Genomic DNA, 13,116 nt, shown 5'->3' on the forward strand with positions numbered 1-13,116 from the left:
CTATCCCACTGCACGAGAAGTCCATATAAGCAAAGCGGACAATCCTAGGGACGTTCTCTCCAGGCATTTTAGCGCCATTGACGTTAGTTTGTTCCTGAACACGACGTATGAACAGGTGAATGTGCATTCTCTTGCACAAAATTAGTATAAAGAAGAAGAAATCCGCAACCAAGTCGCTCAACTTTTAACGATGGTTGTGAATAAAGTTTGAGCTTCGCGAATTCTCCTACCATATAGGAAATGGGCAGCGCACCCGGTGCAGAGCAACAAGGAGATTTAATCCTGTAATACAAATATCGGTTACACAAAAATGAGTTTGTTTTATACCTTTTTATTGGCTACTCGTTGAAATTGTCAAAACGAATACTGACTCTAGTGAGTGGGAAATCTCTGCAGTATTTCAATACCAAACACGAAGGGTTCTTCTCAGAAATGTGATCACTGGTACGAAGTCTAAAGGGTGGTTTTTTGCTCTCAATAAAAGCATGATTTAAAGATCTTAAGGTATGAATTTCTGCAAAATATATTCAGAACATGAAAGTGTCAACATTATACTTGGATATTATGCCAAAATCGAAAATTCGACTGTTTCGGCCAACGAAATGTTTCTCCAGTTATCTCAAAATCGTGACTTGTGACTTGTTTTGTAATGGAGGGTCATATATACAGATGTGGACAAATTTGTTGGTATCCTTCCATGGAGGGGGAAAAAAAAAAATAAAACCCACAACTATCTCTGAAATAACTTGAAACTGACAAAATTGAATGGTTTATCATCAGTGTTTATTCCATGTTTAGCACACATCAGACTTTGCTTTTGATTTCTGATTCGGCTGAATATTTTACAAAACAAAACACACGAAAATGGCATGGACAAAAATGATGGGACCCTTAAAGGAGAACTGAAGTCATTTTTAAACTTGCTTTATTTCTTAACGTGTTATTCAATTACGTTTTCGGTTTTAGTAACCTTATATCGTGACTCGTATTGGCAACTAACTGCAATTAAATATTATACTTATCGGCCTATTCGGTTTTTATCCATGTTGAATTTAGTTCGTTCGGTCCACGGCAGGCGTCACTTATCCGCGTGATCTTCACGAGACTTGTGAGAGACTTCGAAACGTGAAGTGTCAGCCAGGTGTCAGTACCGCCATTTTGAAAATTATTTTCCAAACGAAGTATTGCACAAAAACAAGTTTAAATGACGATTACTGCCTACTTTTTTCAAACTTTCCTGAGTGCTATCAAAACAAACAAAACTTCCGGCTTGATTACGTCAGCGTTCGAAAGAGGGCGCGCGCGTCTTTTGACAATGTTAGCAGATGTTGCCCCGTGTCCGAAATCGCTCCCTAGTCACTATACAGGGCACTATATAGTGGGGACGCCATTTTGTAGCGCTGTCCGAAACCTTAATGAGGATTATTTAAAATCCTACAATGCATCACGAAAAGTAGTGTACAACGGATGGTCACTAACCAAAGCAATATATCCCATCATGCATTGCGGTCGCGCTGAAAGAAATCAAATTAAAAGTCTCAAATTTGATTTAATAAAAGGCAGCGGCAAAGAAGAAAGTATTCAGCCTTGATTTAAAAGAACTGAAAGATGCAGGGACTTTGTATTGATTAATGTGGGAAATGCACTCAGTATAATATGGATTTATCACAAAAATGCATGCGTGTGTTTATTATTTTGAAAACCCACCAGCTGACTGATCTGGCACGTTTTAATTGTGCAACAGTAATGACGTAAATACCAGCGCGACGGACTAGTGTCCGAAAGCGTTTTTTTCCCCTTCCCATTTTACCAATGAGCTCACTATATAGTCCTCAATACAGTAATTCCCTATATAGTGAGTAGGGAGGAGTGAATGAATGAGCGATTTCGGACACAGGGTTCGTCACTTTTGATTTCCACTGTATGTTTTACTTCCGTCCTACGATGTCTCGCACAGGTCTGAACGAATCTCGTTTACGGCCATTGCTTTGACATATGGACTGATGTATTACAGAGCATATTTCAAACACTCAGAACTTGCTATAGCAGCAACAAAATGGCTATCAAAAATGCATTTGTATATTTAATAAAATGAGATATAGAATTTTGAAAATAAAAAAATTTGCCTTCAGTTCTCCTTTAACTTAGTATTTTGTTACACAACCTTTAGCAGCAATCACTGCTAACCAGTGATCTTTGGAGCGCTCAGTGAGACTTCCGCATCTGTCAGCAGGTAGTTTGGCCCACTCTTCCTGAGCAAACTGCTGCGGTTGTCTCAGGTTTGAAGGGGGCCTTCTCCACACTGCATGTTTCAGCTCTTTCCAAAGACGTTCAACAGAATTCAGATCAGTGCTCATAGAAGGCCACTTCAGAATAGTCCAGTGTTTTTGTTCTTTGTCATTTTTGGGTGCTTTTAGCTGTGTGTTTTGGGTCTTTATCCTGCTGGAGGACCCCTGACCCTGGGTAGCATGTTTCACTCCAGAATGCCTTGATGGTCTTGATTTCATTGAGCCCTGCACAGATTCAAGGCACCCCGTGCCACAGCAAAGCAGCCCCAAATCATAACCAAGCCTCCTCCATGTTTCACAGTAGGTACAGAGTGTTCCTTTCTTTGAAAGCTTGATTTTTATCCCCCTGGCATATAATGCAGGGAGATATAACTATGGCTCCGTCTGGCTGTCCATCTGTAAACATTTTAGTTTCTGAAGCATAACTCTCAAACTATTCTGAATTTTTTTTTTTCATGAAACTTCAGTTATGTTAAGTGGTTAGAGGAGTTGTGCCTTTTGACATGTTGGGATTTCTGTGATTTTTATTTTTTCTGTATTTCCGTGGCAACCAAGTCAACTTGGGAGAATTTGGAGTGGGGTTTCATGTGGGGGGCCAGGGGGATATGTCGTCTCCTGATGACTCTGGTTTCTTCTGTGGACATAGAGTTGATGGGACTTGCCAGTAAGCTTGAGTTTTGTCTCATCTGTCCAAACAACATGTTCCCAGAAGCATTGTGGCTTGTCAATATGCATTTTAGTAAATTCCAGTCTGGCTTTTTCCCTTTTCTTTCAACAATGGAGTCCTCTTGGGTTTTCTTCCATTGAGCCCACTGTTGCTCAAAAAGTGACCGATGGTGCAATCAGACATGGATGTACCTTGACGTTGGAGTTCAACTTTTATCTCTTTGGAAGTTGTCCTTGGTTCTTTGTCTACCATTGGCATGATCCTTCTGTTCAGTCTGTGGTTGAGCTTCCTCTTGTGGTCACGTCCAGGAAGGTTGGCTACAGTCCCATGGGACTTAAACTTCTTAATGCATGCAACTGTCGTCACAGGAACATCAAGCTGCTTGGAGATGGTCTTATAGCCTTTGCCTTGAACATGCTGGTCTATAATTTTCTTTCGGATCTCCTTAAACAACTCTTTCCTTTGCTTTCTCTGGTCCATGTTCAGTGTGGTGCGCATGACAATACCAAATGGCAGAGTGACAACTTTTCTCCGTTTTAAATAGACTGAATGACTGGTTACAAGATTGAAGACACCTGTGATACTAACTAAGGTTCAACAATTATTTGAAACAAGGTTCAAATAATTGTAATCCAATTATTTATAATCTTTTCTTGGGGCACCAACAAATCTGTCCAGGCTTTTTTGGAATATCTTTGTAAAATCAACAAATGAGATTTTTTTTTTTTTTTTTTTTTAAATCCACCACTGGTCAAAAGGCCCGAAAGGGGATTATGTCGTGGTGATGTCCGTCCATCCGTCCGTCTGTCCGTCCGTCCCAGGAAGGGTGCTCACCTTCTGAAATCAATTCCTCTCTCAATTTTTGGAGGAATTTCACAAAACTTGGTAGGATTCTTTGTTGGTAATACGCATATTGTAATTTCGTTCAATTGGGCCACATTTTACTAGAGTTACAGCCCTTGATTAATAAAATTATAATTTGACAAGTTCATGAAGGTGTGCTTGCCTTCTGACGTCAACTCCTCTCTCAATTTTTGGACGAATTTCTTGAAGCTTGGCAAAAGGCCTTGTTATATGACGGTAATACGCATATATTGTGAATATTGTGATTCAATTTGAGTTTTGATCCTTGATTAAATAACTTGTACTTTGACAATTTCATGAGGGTGTACGTTCTTCTGAAATCAACTCCTCTCACAATTTGTGAAGGAATTTCACCAAACTTGGCAAAAGGCTTTGGTATATGACAGTTATATGCGTATTGAAATTTTGTTTAATTTGGGCAAATTTTACCAGAGTTATGCCCTTCATTATTAACAAACTTGTACTTTGGCAATTTCATCAAGGTGTGCTTGCTTTCTGAAATCAACTTCCCTCACAAATTTTATCCCCCGCTGGCCGGAAGGCCCGAAGAGGGATTATGTCGTGGCAATGTCTGTCCGTCCTGTGAAGGGTACTCACCTTCTGAAATCAACTCTCTCAATTTGTGGAAGAATTTCACAAAACTTCAGAGGATTCCTTGTTATATGTCGGTAATACGCATATTGCAATTTTGTTCAATTCTGTCGCATTTTACCAGAGTTATGGCATCATTGCCAGTAGGGGATATTGTGCTCTCCGAGCACTCTTGTTTGTTTGTTTTTTGGCTTTACTCTGACATACCAAAGGCTTGCAAGTATACATGATAAAATTGCTTTTATTTTTATTTTCAGAAGGAATAAAGCATTGTTTCAATGAGCTGGAAGGGTACCAACAAATTTGTCCACGTCTGTAGCTAATAATGTTGGTATAAAAATAACCCCACTGTTGTGATTCTGTAATCGTTTTTGAATGGTTTCTGTATCACTCACTTTATTAGAAAGAGGGCAGGAGAATGGAAAGCACTCTGACACAGGGACCATCAACAAAGCAGATGCAAGAACGGAATCCGAGACCATTTCCCAGATGGGTGAGTGGGTCTGATGCGTTCACGTGTGAGCTGTAAGTTGGTGACGAGAACCAACTGAATGCATAGGGGAGCTTTTAAAGTGACACATTTGACAGCACTCCCTACCAACAATTATTCAGGGTATTTACGTGCAGCTCGGGTGAAGAGTGTAGGAATTACAGCACTTTTTATGTGTGGTCCCTTTTTTTAAATTAAAAGTATTTGGACAATCAGCTGTTCCATGGTCAGGTGTGTTTATTCTCTCATTATTTTACTTAGTCAGTGTTGGGCAGTCATGTGTGACTGTAATTTGAATACTTTCTGCGATGAGTAACGTAATGGATTACAATTTCTAAAACGGTAATTATGTTGCAGTTACTAATCCAAGTATCGCCTCATTACCTGAATGCGATTTGAATTTTGTCCTAGATAGGCTATCTTACGATGACCTGAATGCACAGCAGGTCAAACAGTGATGGAGGATGAGCTAGTGGAAGAGAAATTTGCTTTCCAAAGTTGGGGAAACTACAACCCCGATTCCCAAAAAGTTGGGACAAAGTACAAATTGTAAATAAAAACAGAATGCAATGATGTGGAAGTTTCAAAATTCCATATTTTATTCAGAATAGAACATAGATGACATATCAAATGTTTAAACTGAGAAAATGTATCATTTAAAGAGAAAAATTAGGTGATTTTAAATTTCATGACAACAACACATCTCAAAGTTGGGACAAGGCCATGTTTACTAGTCTGGCTAATGCGACAAAGCTCTCCGAAAGCTCGCAACAGGCCCTCGTGCTGTGTCACGCTTAGGATGGGCGGGCCCAGGCTACATGTTTACCACTGTGAGACATCCCCTTTTCTCTTTACAACAGTCTGGGGACTGAGGAGACAAGTTGCTCAAGTTTAGGGATAGGAATGTTAACCAATTCTTGTCTAATGTAGGATTCTAGTTGCTCAACTGTCTTAGGTCTATTTTGTTGTATCTTCCGTTTTATGATGCGCCAAATGTTTTGTATGGGTGAAAGATCTGGACTGCAGGCTGGCCAGTTCAGTACCCGGACCCTTCTTCTACACAGCCATGATGCTGTAATTGATGCAGTATGTGGTTTGGCATTGTCATGTTGGAAAATGCAAGGTCTTGAGACGACGTCTCTTTGGGAAGGACCACCTTGGAGGGTCTAATTCGTGCCGTGACGGCACTTTTTTCCCCACTAGTTCCATATCATGCGAATTCCCTTTACTGTCTATCTGCGCATCTCAGAATGACACAGGACAATGGGCGAACTAGATTTTTTTTTTTTTTCCCCAGCCATGGTACGCCGGAAATCCGGCGCGGCGCCGGAACGCTATCACCCCTGCAGATGTGTAAGCTGCCCATGCCACACTGACTAATGCAACCCCATACCATCAGAGATGCAGGCTTCTGAACTGAGTGCTGATAACAACTTGGGTCGTCCTTCTCCTCTTTAGTCCGAATGACGCGGCGTCCCTGATTTCCATAAAGAACTTCAAATTTTGATTCGTCTGACCACAGAACAGTTTTCCACTTTGCCACAGTCCATTTTAAATGAGCCTTGGCCCAGAGAAAACATCTGCGCTTCTGGATCACATTTAGATACGGCGGCTTCTTTGAACTATAGAGTTTTAGCTGGCAACGGTGGATGGCACGGTGAATTGTGTTCACAGATAATGTTCTCTGGAAATATTCCTGAGCCCATTTTGTGATTTCCAATACAGAAGCATGCCTGTATGTGATGCAGTGTCGTCTAAGGGCCCGAAGATCACGGGCACCCAGTATGGTTTTCCGGCCTTGACCCTTACGCACAGAGATTCTTCCAGATTCTCTGAATCTTTTGATGATATTATGCACTGTAGATGATATGTTCAAACTCTTTGCAATTTTACACTGTCGAACTCCTTTCTGATATTGCTCCACTATTTGTCGGCGCAGAATTAGGGGGATTGGTGATCCTCTTCCCATCTTTACTTCTGAGAGCCACTGCCACTCCAAGATGCTCTTTTTATACCCAGTCATGTTAATGACCTATTGCCAACTGACCTAATGAGTTGCAATTTGGTCCTCCAGCTGTTCCTTTTTTGTACCTTTAACTTTTCCAGCCTCTTATTGCCCCTGTCCCAACTTTTTTGAGATGTGTTGCTGTCATGAAATTTCAAGTGAGCCAATATTTGGCATGAAATTTCAAAATGTCTCACTTTCGACATTTGATATGTTGTCTATGTTCTATTGTGAATACAATATCAGTTTTTGAGATTTGTAAATTATTGCATTCCGTTTTTATTTACAATTTGTACTTTGTCCCAACTTTTTTGGAATCGGGGTTGTACCATTAATCTGAATTCGTGACAACCAGAGATGCAAGGAACGTTGTCGTCTGTTGTAAACTTTGTCTAGCACCAAAATGCTTTCAGCTGCGAAAAATACATCACCGATTTTATTGAAGCGTCTGATGCTGCAACACAGCAGTGTAAAACTTGTGGGGGGGACACAGGCGCTGAGAGAGAGGTGCATGCACTCTGGCTAAACAGCAACAACTGGACTTCACAACAGAAAACGGTCGTAGAGAGACGTTAAGTTGGAAAGGATCCGAATAAGCTCGTCGCTGACTATATTGTAGAAGAGACGTTTCCACTGTTGACTCATCCACATTTCGACACATTATATAGAAAATACCCACGAAGCTGCTACAGTTTGCTGACTGTCTCAAGAGTGAATATGCAGTGATGGAATCTAATTTGAAGGCCACACTCCGAGGTAAACTTGGTGTCCACCACAGCTGACATCTGCACGGCTAACAACAAAAGCTTCAACAGAAACAGAACCTCAACAGACTTTTGTTCCAAAAAAGTGGAATAATTTGTAAAATGAGCTAAGCAGGTTGTATGTCCCTTTGTCTGAGGGGGTTAGCAAAAGTAATGTAACTAATTACTTTTTATACCAAGTGATCAGTAATTTCATTATTTTTTTAAAGGCAGTAATTTGGAAAAGTAACCAACTACTCTTTCTAAGCAACTTGCCCAACCCTGCTTGCAGATAAAAGGTCTAGAAGTGTGGAATTTGGAATCTGTTGCTGTTAACTTTCAATCCAAAGTCCAAAGAGTGGTCACTGCCAGTGAAATAAGCCATCATTAGGCTGATTGATCAAAACAAACCCATCAGGGAGAGAGCAAAAACATTAGGAGGCACTGGTGAGCTCAAGACCACGGAAAACAACTGTGCTGGATGACGGAAGAAATGTTTCCATGGTGAAGTGAAAGCTTACCAGGCTGTCAATGGGTACGAGCCAGCATACCTCCAGAGTCTGATCTGCCCCGCCACAACAGCCCGATCCCAACGCTCCACTATTGCTGGTTGCCTGGCCCCTCCTCCTCTCCGCTCCGCTCCTGCCCACCCTGCTCAAGACTGCTGTCTGTCCTGGTTCCCCGTTGGTGGAATGACCTTCCCATTGAGGACTGAACTGCCGACTCCCTGACCCCCTTCAAGTGCAGACTGAGGACTCCCCTCTTCAGGCTGCACCTCTCTCCTTCCCTACCCACTGTGTAACCCAGCCTGCTCAAGACTGCTGTCTGTCCTGGTTCCCCGTTGGTGGAATGACCTTCCCATTGAGGACCGAACTGCCGACCCCCTTCAAGTGCAGACTGAGGACTCCCCTCTTCAGGCTGCACCTCTCTCCTTCCCTACCCACTGTGTAACCCAGCCTGCTCAAAACTGCTGTCTGTCCTGGTTCCCCGTTGGTGGAATAACCTTCCCATTGAGGACCGAACTGCCGACTCCCTGACCCCCTTCAAGTGCAGACTGAGGACTCCCCTCTTCAGGCTGCACCTCTCTCCTTCCCTACCCACTGTGTAACCCAGCCTGCTCAAGACTGCTGTCTGTCCTGGTTCCCCGTTGGTGGAATGACCTTCCCATTGAGGACCGAACTGCCGACCCCCTTCAAGTGCAGACTGAGGACTCCCCTCTTCAGGCTGCACCTCTCTCCTTCCCTACCCACTGTGTAACCCAGCCTGCTCAAAACTGCTGTCTGTCCTGGTTCCCCGTTGGTGGAATAACCTTCCCATTGAGGACCGAACTGCCGACTCCCTGACCCCCTTCACGTGCAGACTGAGGACTCCCCTCTTCAGGCTGCACTTCTCTCCTTCCCTACCCACTGTGTAACCCAGCCTGCTCAAAACTGCTGTCTGTCCTGGTTCCCCGTTGGTGGAATAACCTTCCCATTGAGGACCGAACTGCCGACTCCCTGACCCCCTTCAAGTGCAGACTGAAGACTCACATCTTCAGGCTGCACCTCTCCCCTTTTCCCTACCCAATGTGTAACTGTGTATCGGTCTTGACCAACCTACACTGTGTACAGTCTACCCTGGGGTTAGCCGTTTGAGTTCTCCATTTAGCAGGACTTTGTATGGCTGGTTTGTTTCCTTGGCTGTTTGCTGAGTATTGTACTCCATGATAAATAATCCACTTTGTTCACGTTCAGTACACCTGCGACCGAGTCCGTAACATGCTTACTGGTGACGTGTTATGGAAATGTCACCAAAATGGGCTAGAAAACATTGACCCATTGGGGCTCAAAACTCTTTGGGCGTGTGGCGCTGTTGCTGATTTGGCTAAATGAACCTATGGCAGAGAGTATTTGTGCTGGAGGCAGGGATAATCCTCTTTCAAATGTTCGTCAGCTGTAGATAACATGATGTGCATGCCCAAAATATGAAACCTTATATTGATTTTTCTTTTACCTTTTGAAAGACTGGGGGTTTGACCCTGCTAGGCCATTGATCCGAGCCACCCCCGGCTAGATGTCCTCCTGAAATGGTGTTTATAATGATGACTGAATGGAAGTCTGTAGCTGAGGAATGATCTGAGAAATGATCTCAGTTGTTGCTTCTTTAACGTAGTGGGGTTTTTTCCTTCAGCTGAAATAATGACTGTCGTTTCTTTAGTCGGGGTCTTGTTAGTGTGTTTGTCCTTCAGTAGATTGAGGATATTAATCAGTGGCAGCATTGAAATCCAACAAAAAGTCAATACAAAACGAAGTGCATTAGCATAACATCAGAATGAATATTAGTTGTGATGAAGGAAAAACAGTATCTTTTATTTATTTTGAAAGAATGCCGATTTTTCAAATAGGCTGAAAACTATGGAGTTTTATTTATATCGCACATTTCATACATGAAGGCAACTTGGTGCTTTACAGAGCAATACAATAGAGAACATGATAAAGGATACAGATTTACAATAAGAGAGTCAAAATATAAAAGTAGGCGTATCTGGCTGTGCTGTGAAAATCGCGCATGCAGACGCTCATCTAAGTTTCCTGATCTGTCATTACTTAACTCTTGAATGTTTTCTATCGCAAATATGATCATTAAAAAGCTTGTAATCTCTGCTTTCCGAAGAAATGTATCTGGTTAAGATCTGTTCAGTACTTTGGGAGTAATAGCAGGTTGAAATCAGTATAACAGAGTAAAAACTCTGCTCGCGTGGTGATTTTTGAGTAACGGGAAAGCAGTCAGGCTCGCTCTCTCTCTTTTGATCGGTTTCCGACTGGATTGCTCGTGTATATCAGTCAGAACTTTTATAAGGATGTTTGAGAGTAGAACTGGAGTTGTTTTGATGAAAAATATTGGGATCTTAGTGGTCGGAATGAGATTTTTAAAAACCGGAAGTCAGAAACACGTCAATTTTAATTCAGTTAATGTGAATTGTTTATTGCATATAGATCATACGTTTTTTTTTTCAAGGTTCAACTTGAAAGCTGTGAATATTATCGTTTACATTCTTTCATATAAACACTAGTAGGCCCTACTTTTGAGAAATACAAAGGCCTACAGAGCACAAAGATGGGATTCGAAATAATCTTTTATTACTTTTTACCAAGTGTACCGATTTAACGTTTTAACCTAATTTCCATAATTTTTTTACTAATCTTTCAATCTTTGTATTCGGTATCCAGCCACCGATGTACCTACCAATTTCCCTGTAAATATATTGATAAATAGAAAAGTTATTAAGAAAAAAACATTTGATCTCATTGGTTAATGAGGCCCATTTTGGACCACGTGATCCTCAGACAGAATATTACAGCAGTTTTCTACAAATGAAGCCGTTTCTTCAGTCTTTGATTTGTAATATCTCAAGAACAGATAACCACATTTTAATTCTGTAAAAAAGTATGATGATCTGCATTCAATTCTGAAATCAGTGAGCGCAGTTTCAAGCAAATTGGATTGCATTTGAATTTTCACCTGATACGTCTAATAAGTAAAATTGATTTCCAAAATAGTTTACAATTTAAAATTTCATGAAAACGGTAAACGTGCAGACAAGAGGTGCAAGAATAAAAGATTTAAAATGATTTGAAATGGAGTTTAAACAAAAAAATGAGAGAGAGATAAAATAGTCATTACAGGCAGTGTAAAAGTTTGTGTCTTAAGATTGGTCCGAGTCAGGGCTCGTCTCACATCATCTGGGAGGTTATTCCAGGTTTGTTGTGCATGATGATAAAACGCTGCTTCACCATGATTTGTTCTAACCCTTGGGACGGTCAGTAGACCTGCCTGAGATGTCCTCAGGGTCCCAGAAGGTTCATATGTCACAAGCATGTCGGAGATATATTTGGGCCCTGACTACCCTGGGATGCAAAGTTGTTGTTTTTTTTAGAACGGAACCATGCCACTGTTTCAGAGAAACGGTAGTGGGTAAACAGAATTTTATTTTATTTTTTTTAATAAATGTAGACAGTGATCCAGGTCAGTTTTTGTTTCCTTCAGCTCCTAAATGTCTCACCATGGTTCCCTTTCTGTGCTTTGCTCTTCTTTCATCAGGATTCGGCAGCCGCTGCACGCAACCCAAAGGCCCGAGAAACCCGCCGTCCGAGTGGACATGATCAAGGACCTCCGAGAGTTGACCCTTAATGCACAGTCACATGCACACCGATGTAATCTCATCACTGCTCCCCTGTCCTCGAAGTGTTATCAGAGAAAGAGAATCAAAGCGTCAGTCTCTCAGCACCATGCTTTAGTTTCCAAACAATCAGTCTGTGATTGATTCAGATAATCTTCCGTGCTGCGGTCACGCTCTCCAGGTGCTGTATGTGCACTGACTGCCATGGGCTCACTGCAGTGGTGCTACCCGTTCTCACTCGGACCACAATCCTGTTTTTCCCTCAAGCCAGATCGCACAGCGCAAAACTCTGAATGCGTTGCTGTCCTGGAACTCATCACCTCTTTTCTATACATCGCAACGACAACTTCTATGACAATTCAATAAGAGAGATATCTATATAAATATATACACACACCCATAGGGACCGAGAACTACTGTCTGTCTGTTTTTGTTCATTTATATTTTGCTTTTTCCTGCTAACTCCTTGATAGCCGTATACATATTGTTTTATAGGTGTAAAAAATGTGCTGTTGCTAAATATCCTTATTAACAGAAGATGTAAGAAGTCTGTGCATGATGCCCCCCCCATGTACTGTGACCTGTAAATTATTTGCTCCTGTTATCAGTTGTTTTTGTTTTGTTTTTCTAGTTTGTTTTCCAAAATTTGTTTTATTGGCTATTTTCTGAGATATCACGGCCTCAAGATTGTAATAATGCTTTTTGTAAATTGTATTCCAAAGGTTATTTTTGTATATGCTCTTTTTTTTTTTCTTCCCCCCCCTCCCCTCATGAACCATCTCCCGTTATCACTGGCCTCCAAGCCTCACTGTGCCTTTTTGCATGCATCCTGTGCGTGTGCACACTTGCACATGTGCGTGCACAGGCGTGAAAGAGGGATTTACATCACATTCAAGCCTCTGGGATCCTTCTCAACAACCCTGTTAATATGTTGAATAAATCAATCAATTTCTCAGTAAAAAAAAAAAAGATATGAAGAGGAACGCACTGCTGTGGTCTGTCAGATTTGTTATTCATAAGTCATTACGCAATGGGGATGGGGGAGACATGGTAAGTAGCTCCACTGGGGTTTTCTTTCAAACACACTAAACCGGTTTACTATACTGAAGGTTTAAACATGACACAATCACCTGTGGGAGGAGTGTTATATTTGTCGCATTACAAGCTGGAATTAAAATGGATTTTTGGAGGGTTAGCACCATTTGATTTACACAACATCCCTACCACTTTAAAGGTGCAATTTTTTTTTTTTTTTTAAAGTGTGAGACACAATAATTAAGATGAAAAACCAGAAATCTGGAGTGTGCGT

The 13,116-nt window shown here is 41.5% G+C and overlaps 1 protein-coding gene across 6 annotated transcripts in view; it reads left to right on the top strand.

Annotated features, from left to right (window-relative positions):
- Window positions 1-12,794, top strand: part of LOC132881614 (tyrosine-protein phosphatase non-receptor type 12-like) — a 167,208-nt gene extending 154,414 nt beyond the window's left edge. For 3 of the 6 annotated variants that reach the window (XM_060914276.1, XM_060914278.1, XM_060914277.1), the window contains 2 exons: window positions 4,814-4,903; window positions 11,729-12,794. In XM_060914276.1, the coding sequence (XP_060770259.1) occupies window positions 4,814-4,903; window positions 11,729-11,790 (152 nt within the window). In that variant the 3' untranslated portion in view covers window positions 11,791-12,794. Of the gene's footprint in view, window positions 1-4,813; window positions 4,904-11,728 lie in introns of those variants that run through there. The other 3 variants (XR_009654063.1, XR_009654062.1, XM_060914279.1) reach the window with 3 other exon arrangements.
- The last annotated feature ends 322 nt before the right edge of the window (window positions 12,795-13,116 follow it).

Source organism: Neoarius graeffei, chromosome 2 (genome assembly GCF_027579695.1).
Source record: "Neoarius graeffei isolate fNeoGra1 chromosome 2, fNeoGra1.pri, whole genome shotgun sequence".
Classification (NCBI taxonomy): domain Eukaryota; kingdom Metazoa; phylum Chordata; class Actinopteri; order Siluriformes; family Ariidae; genus Neoarius; species Neoarius graeffei.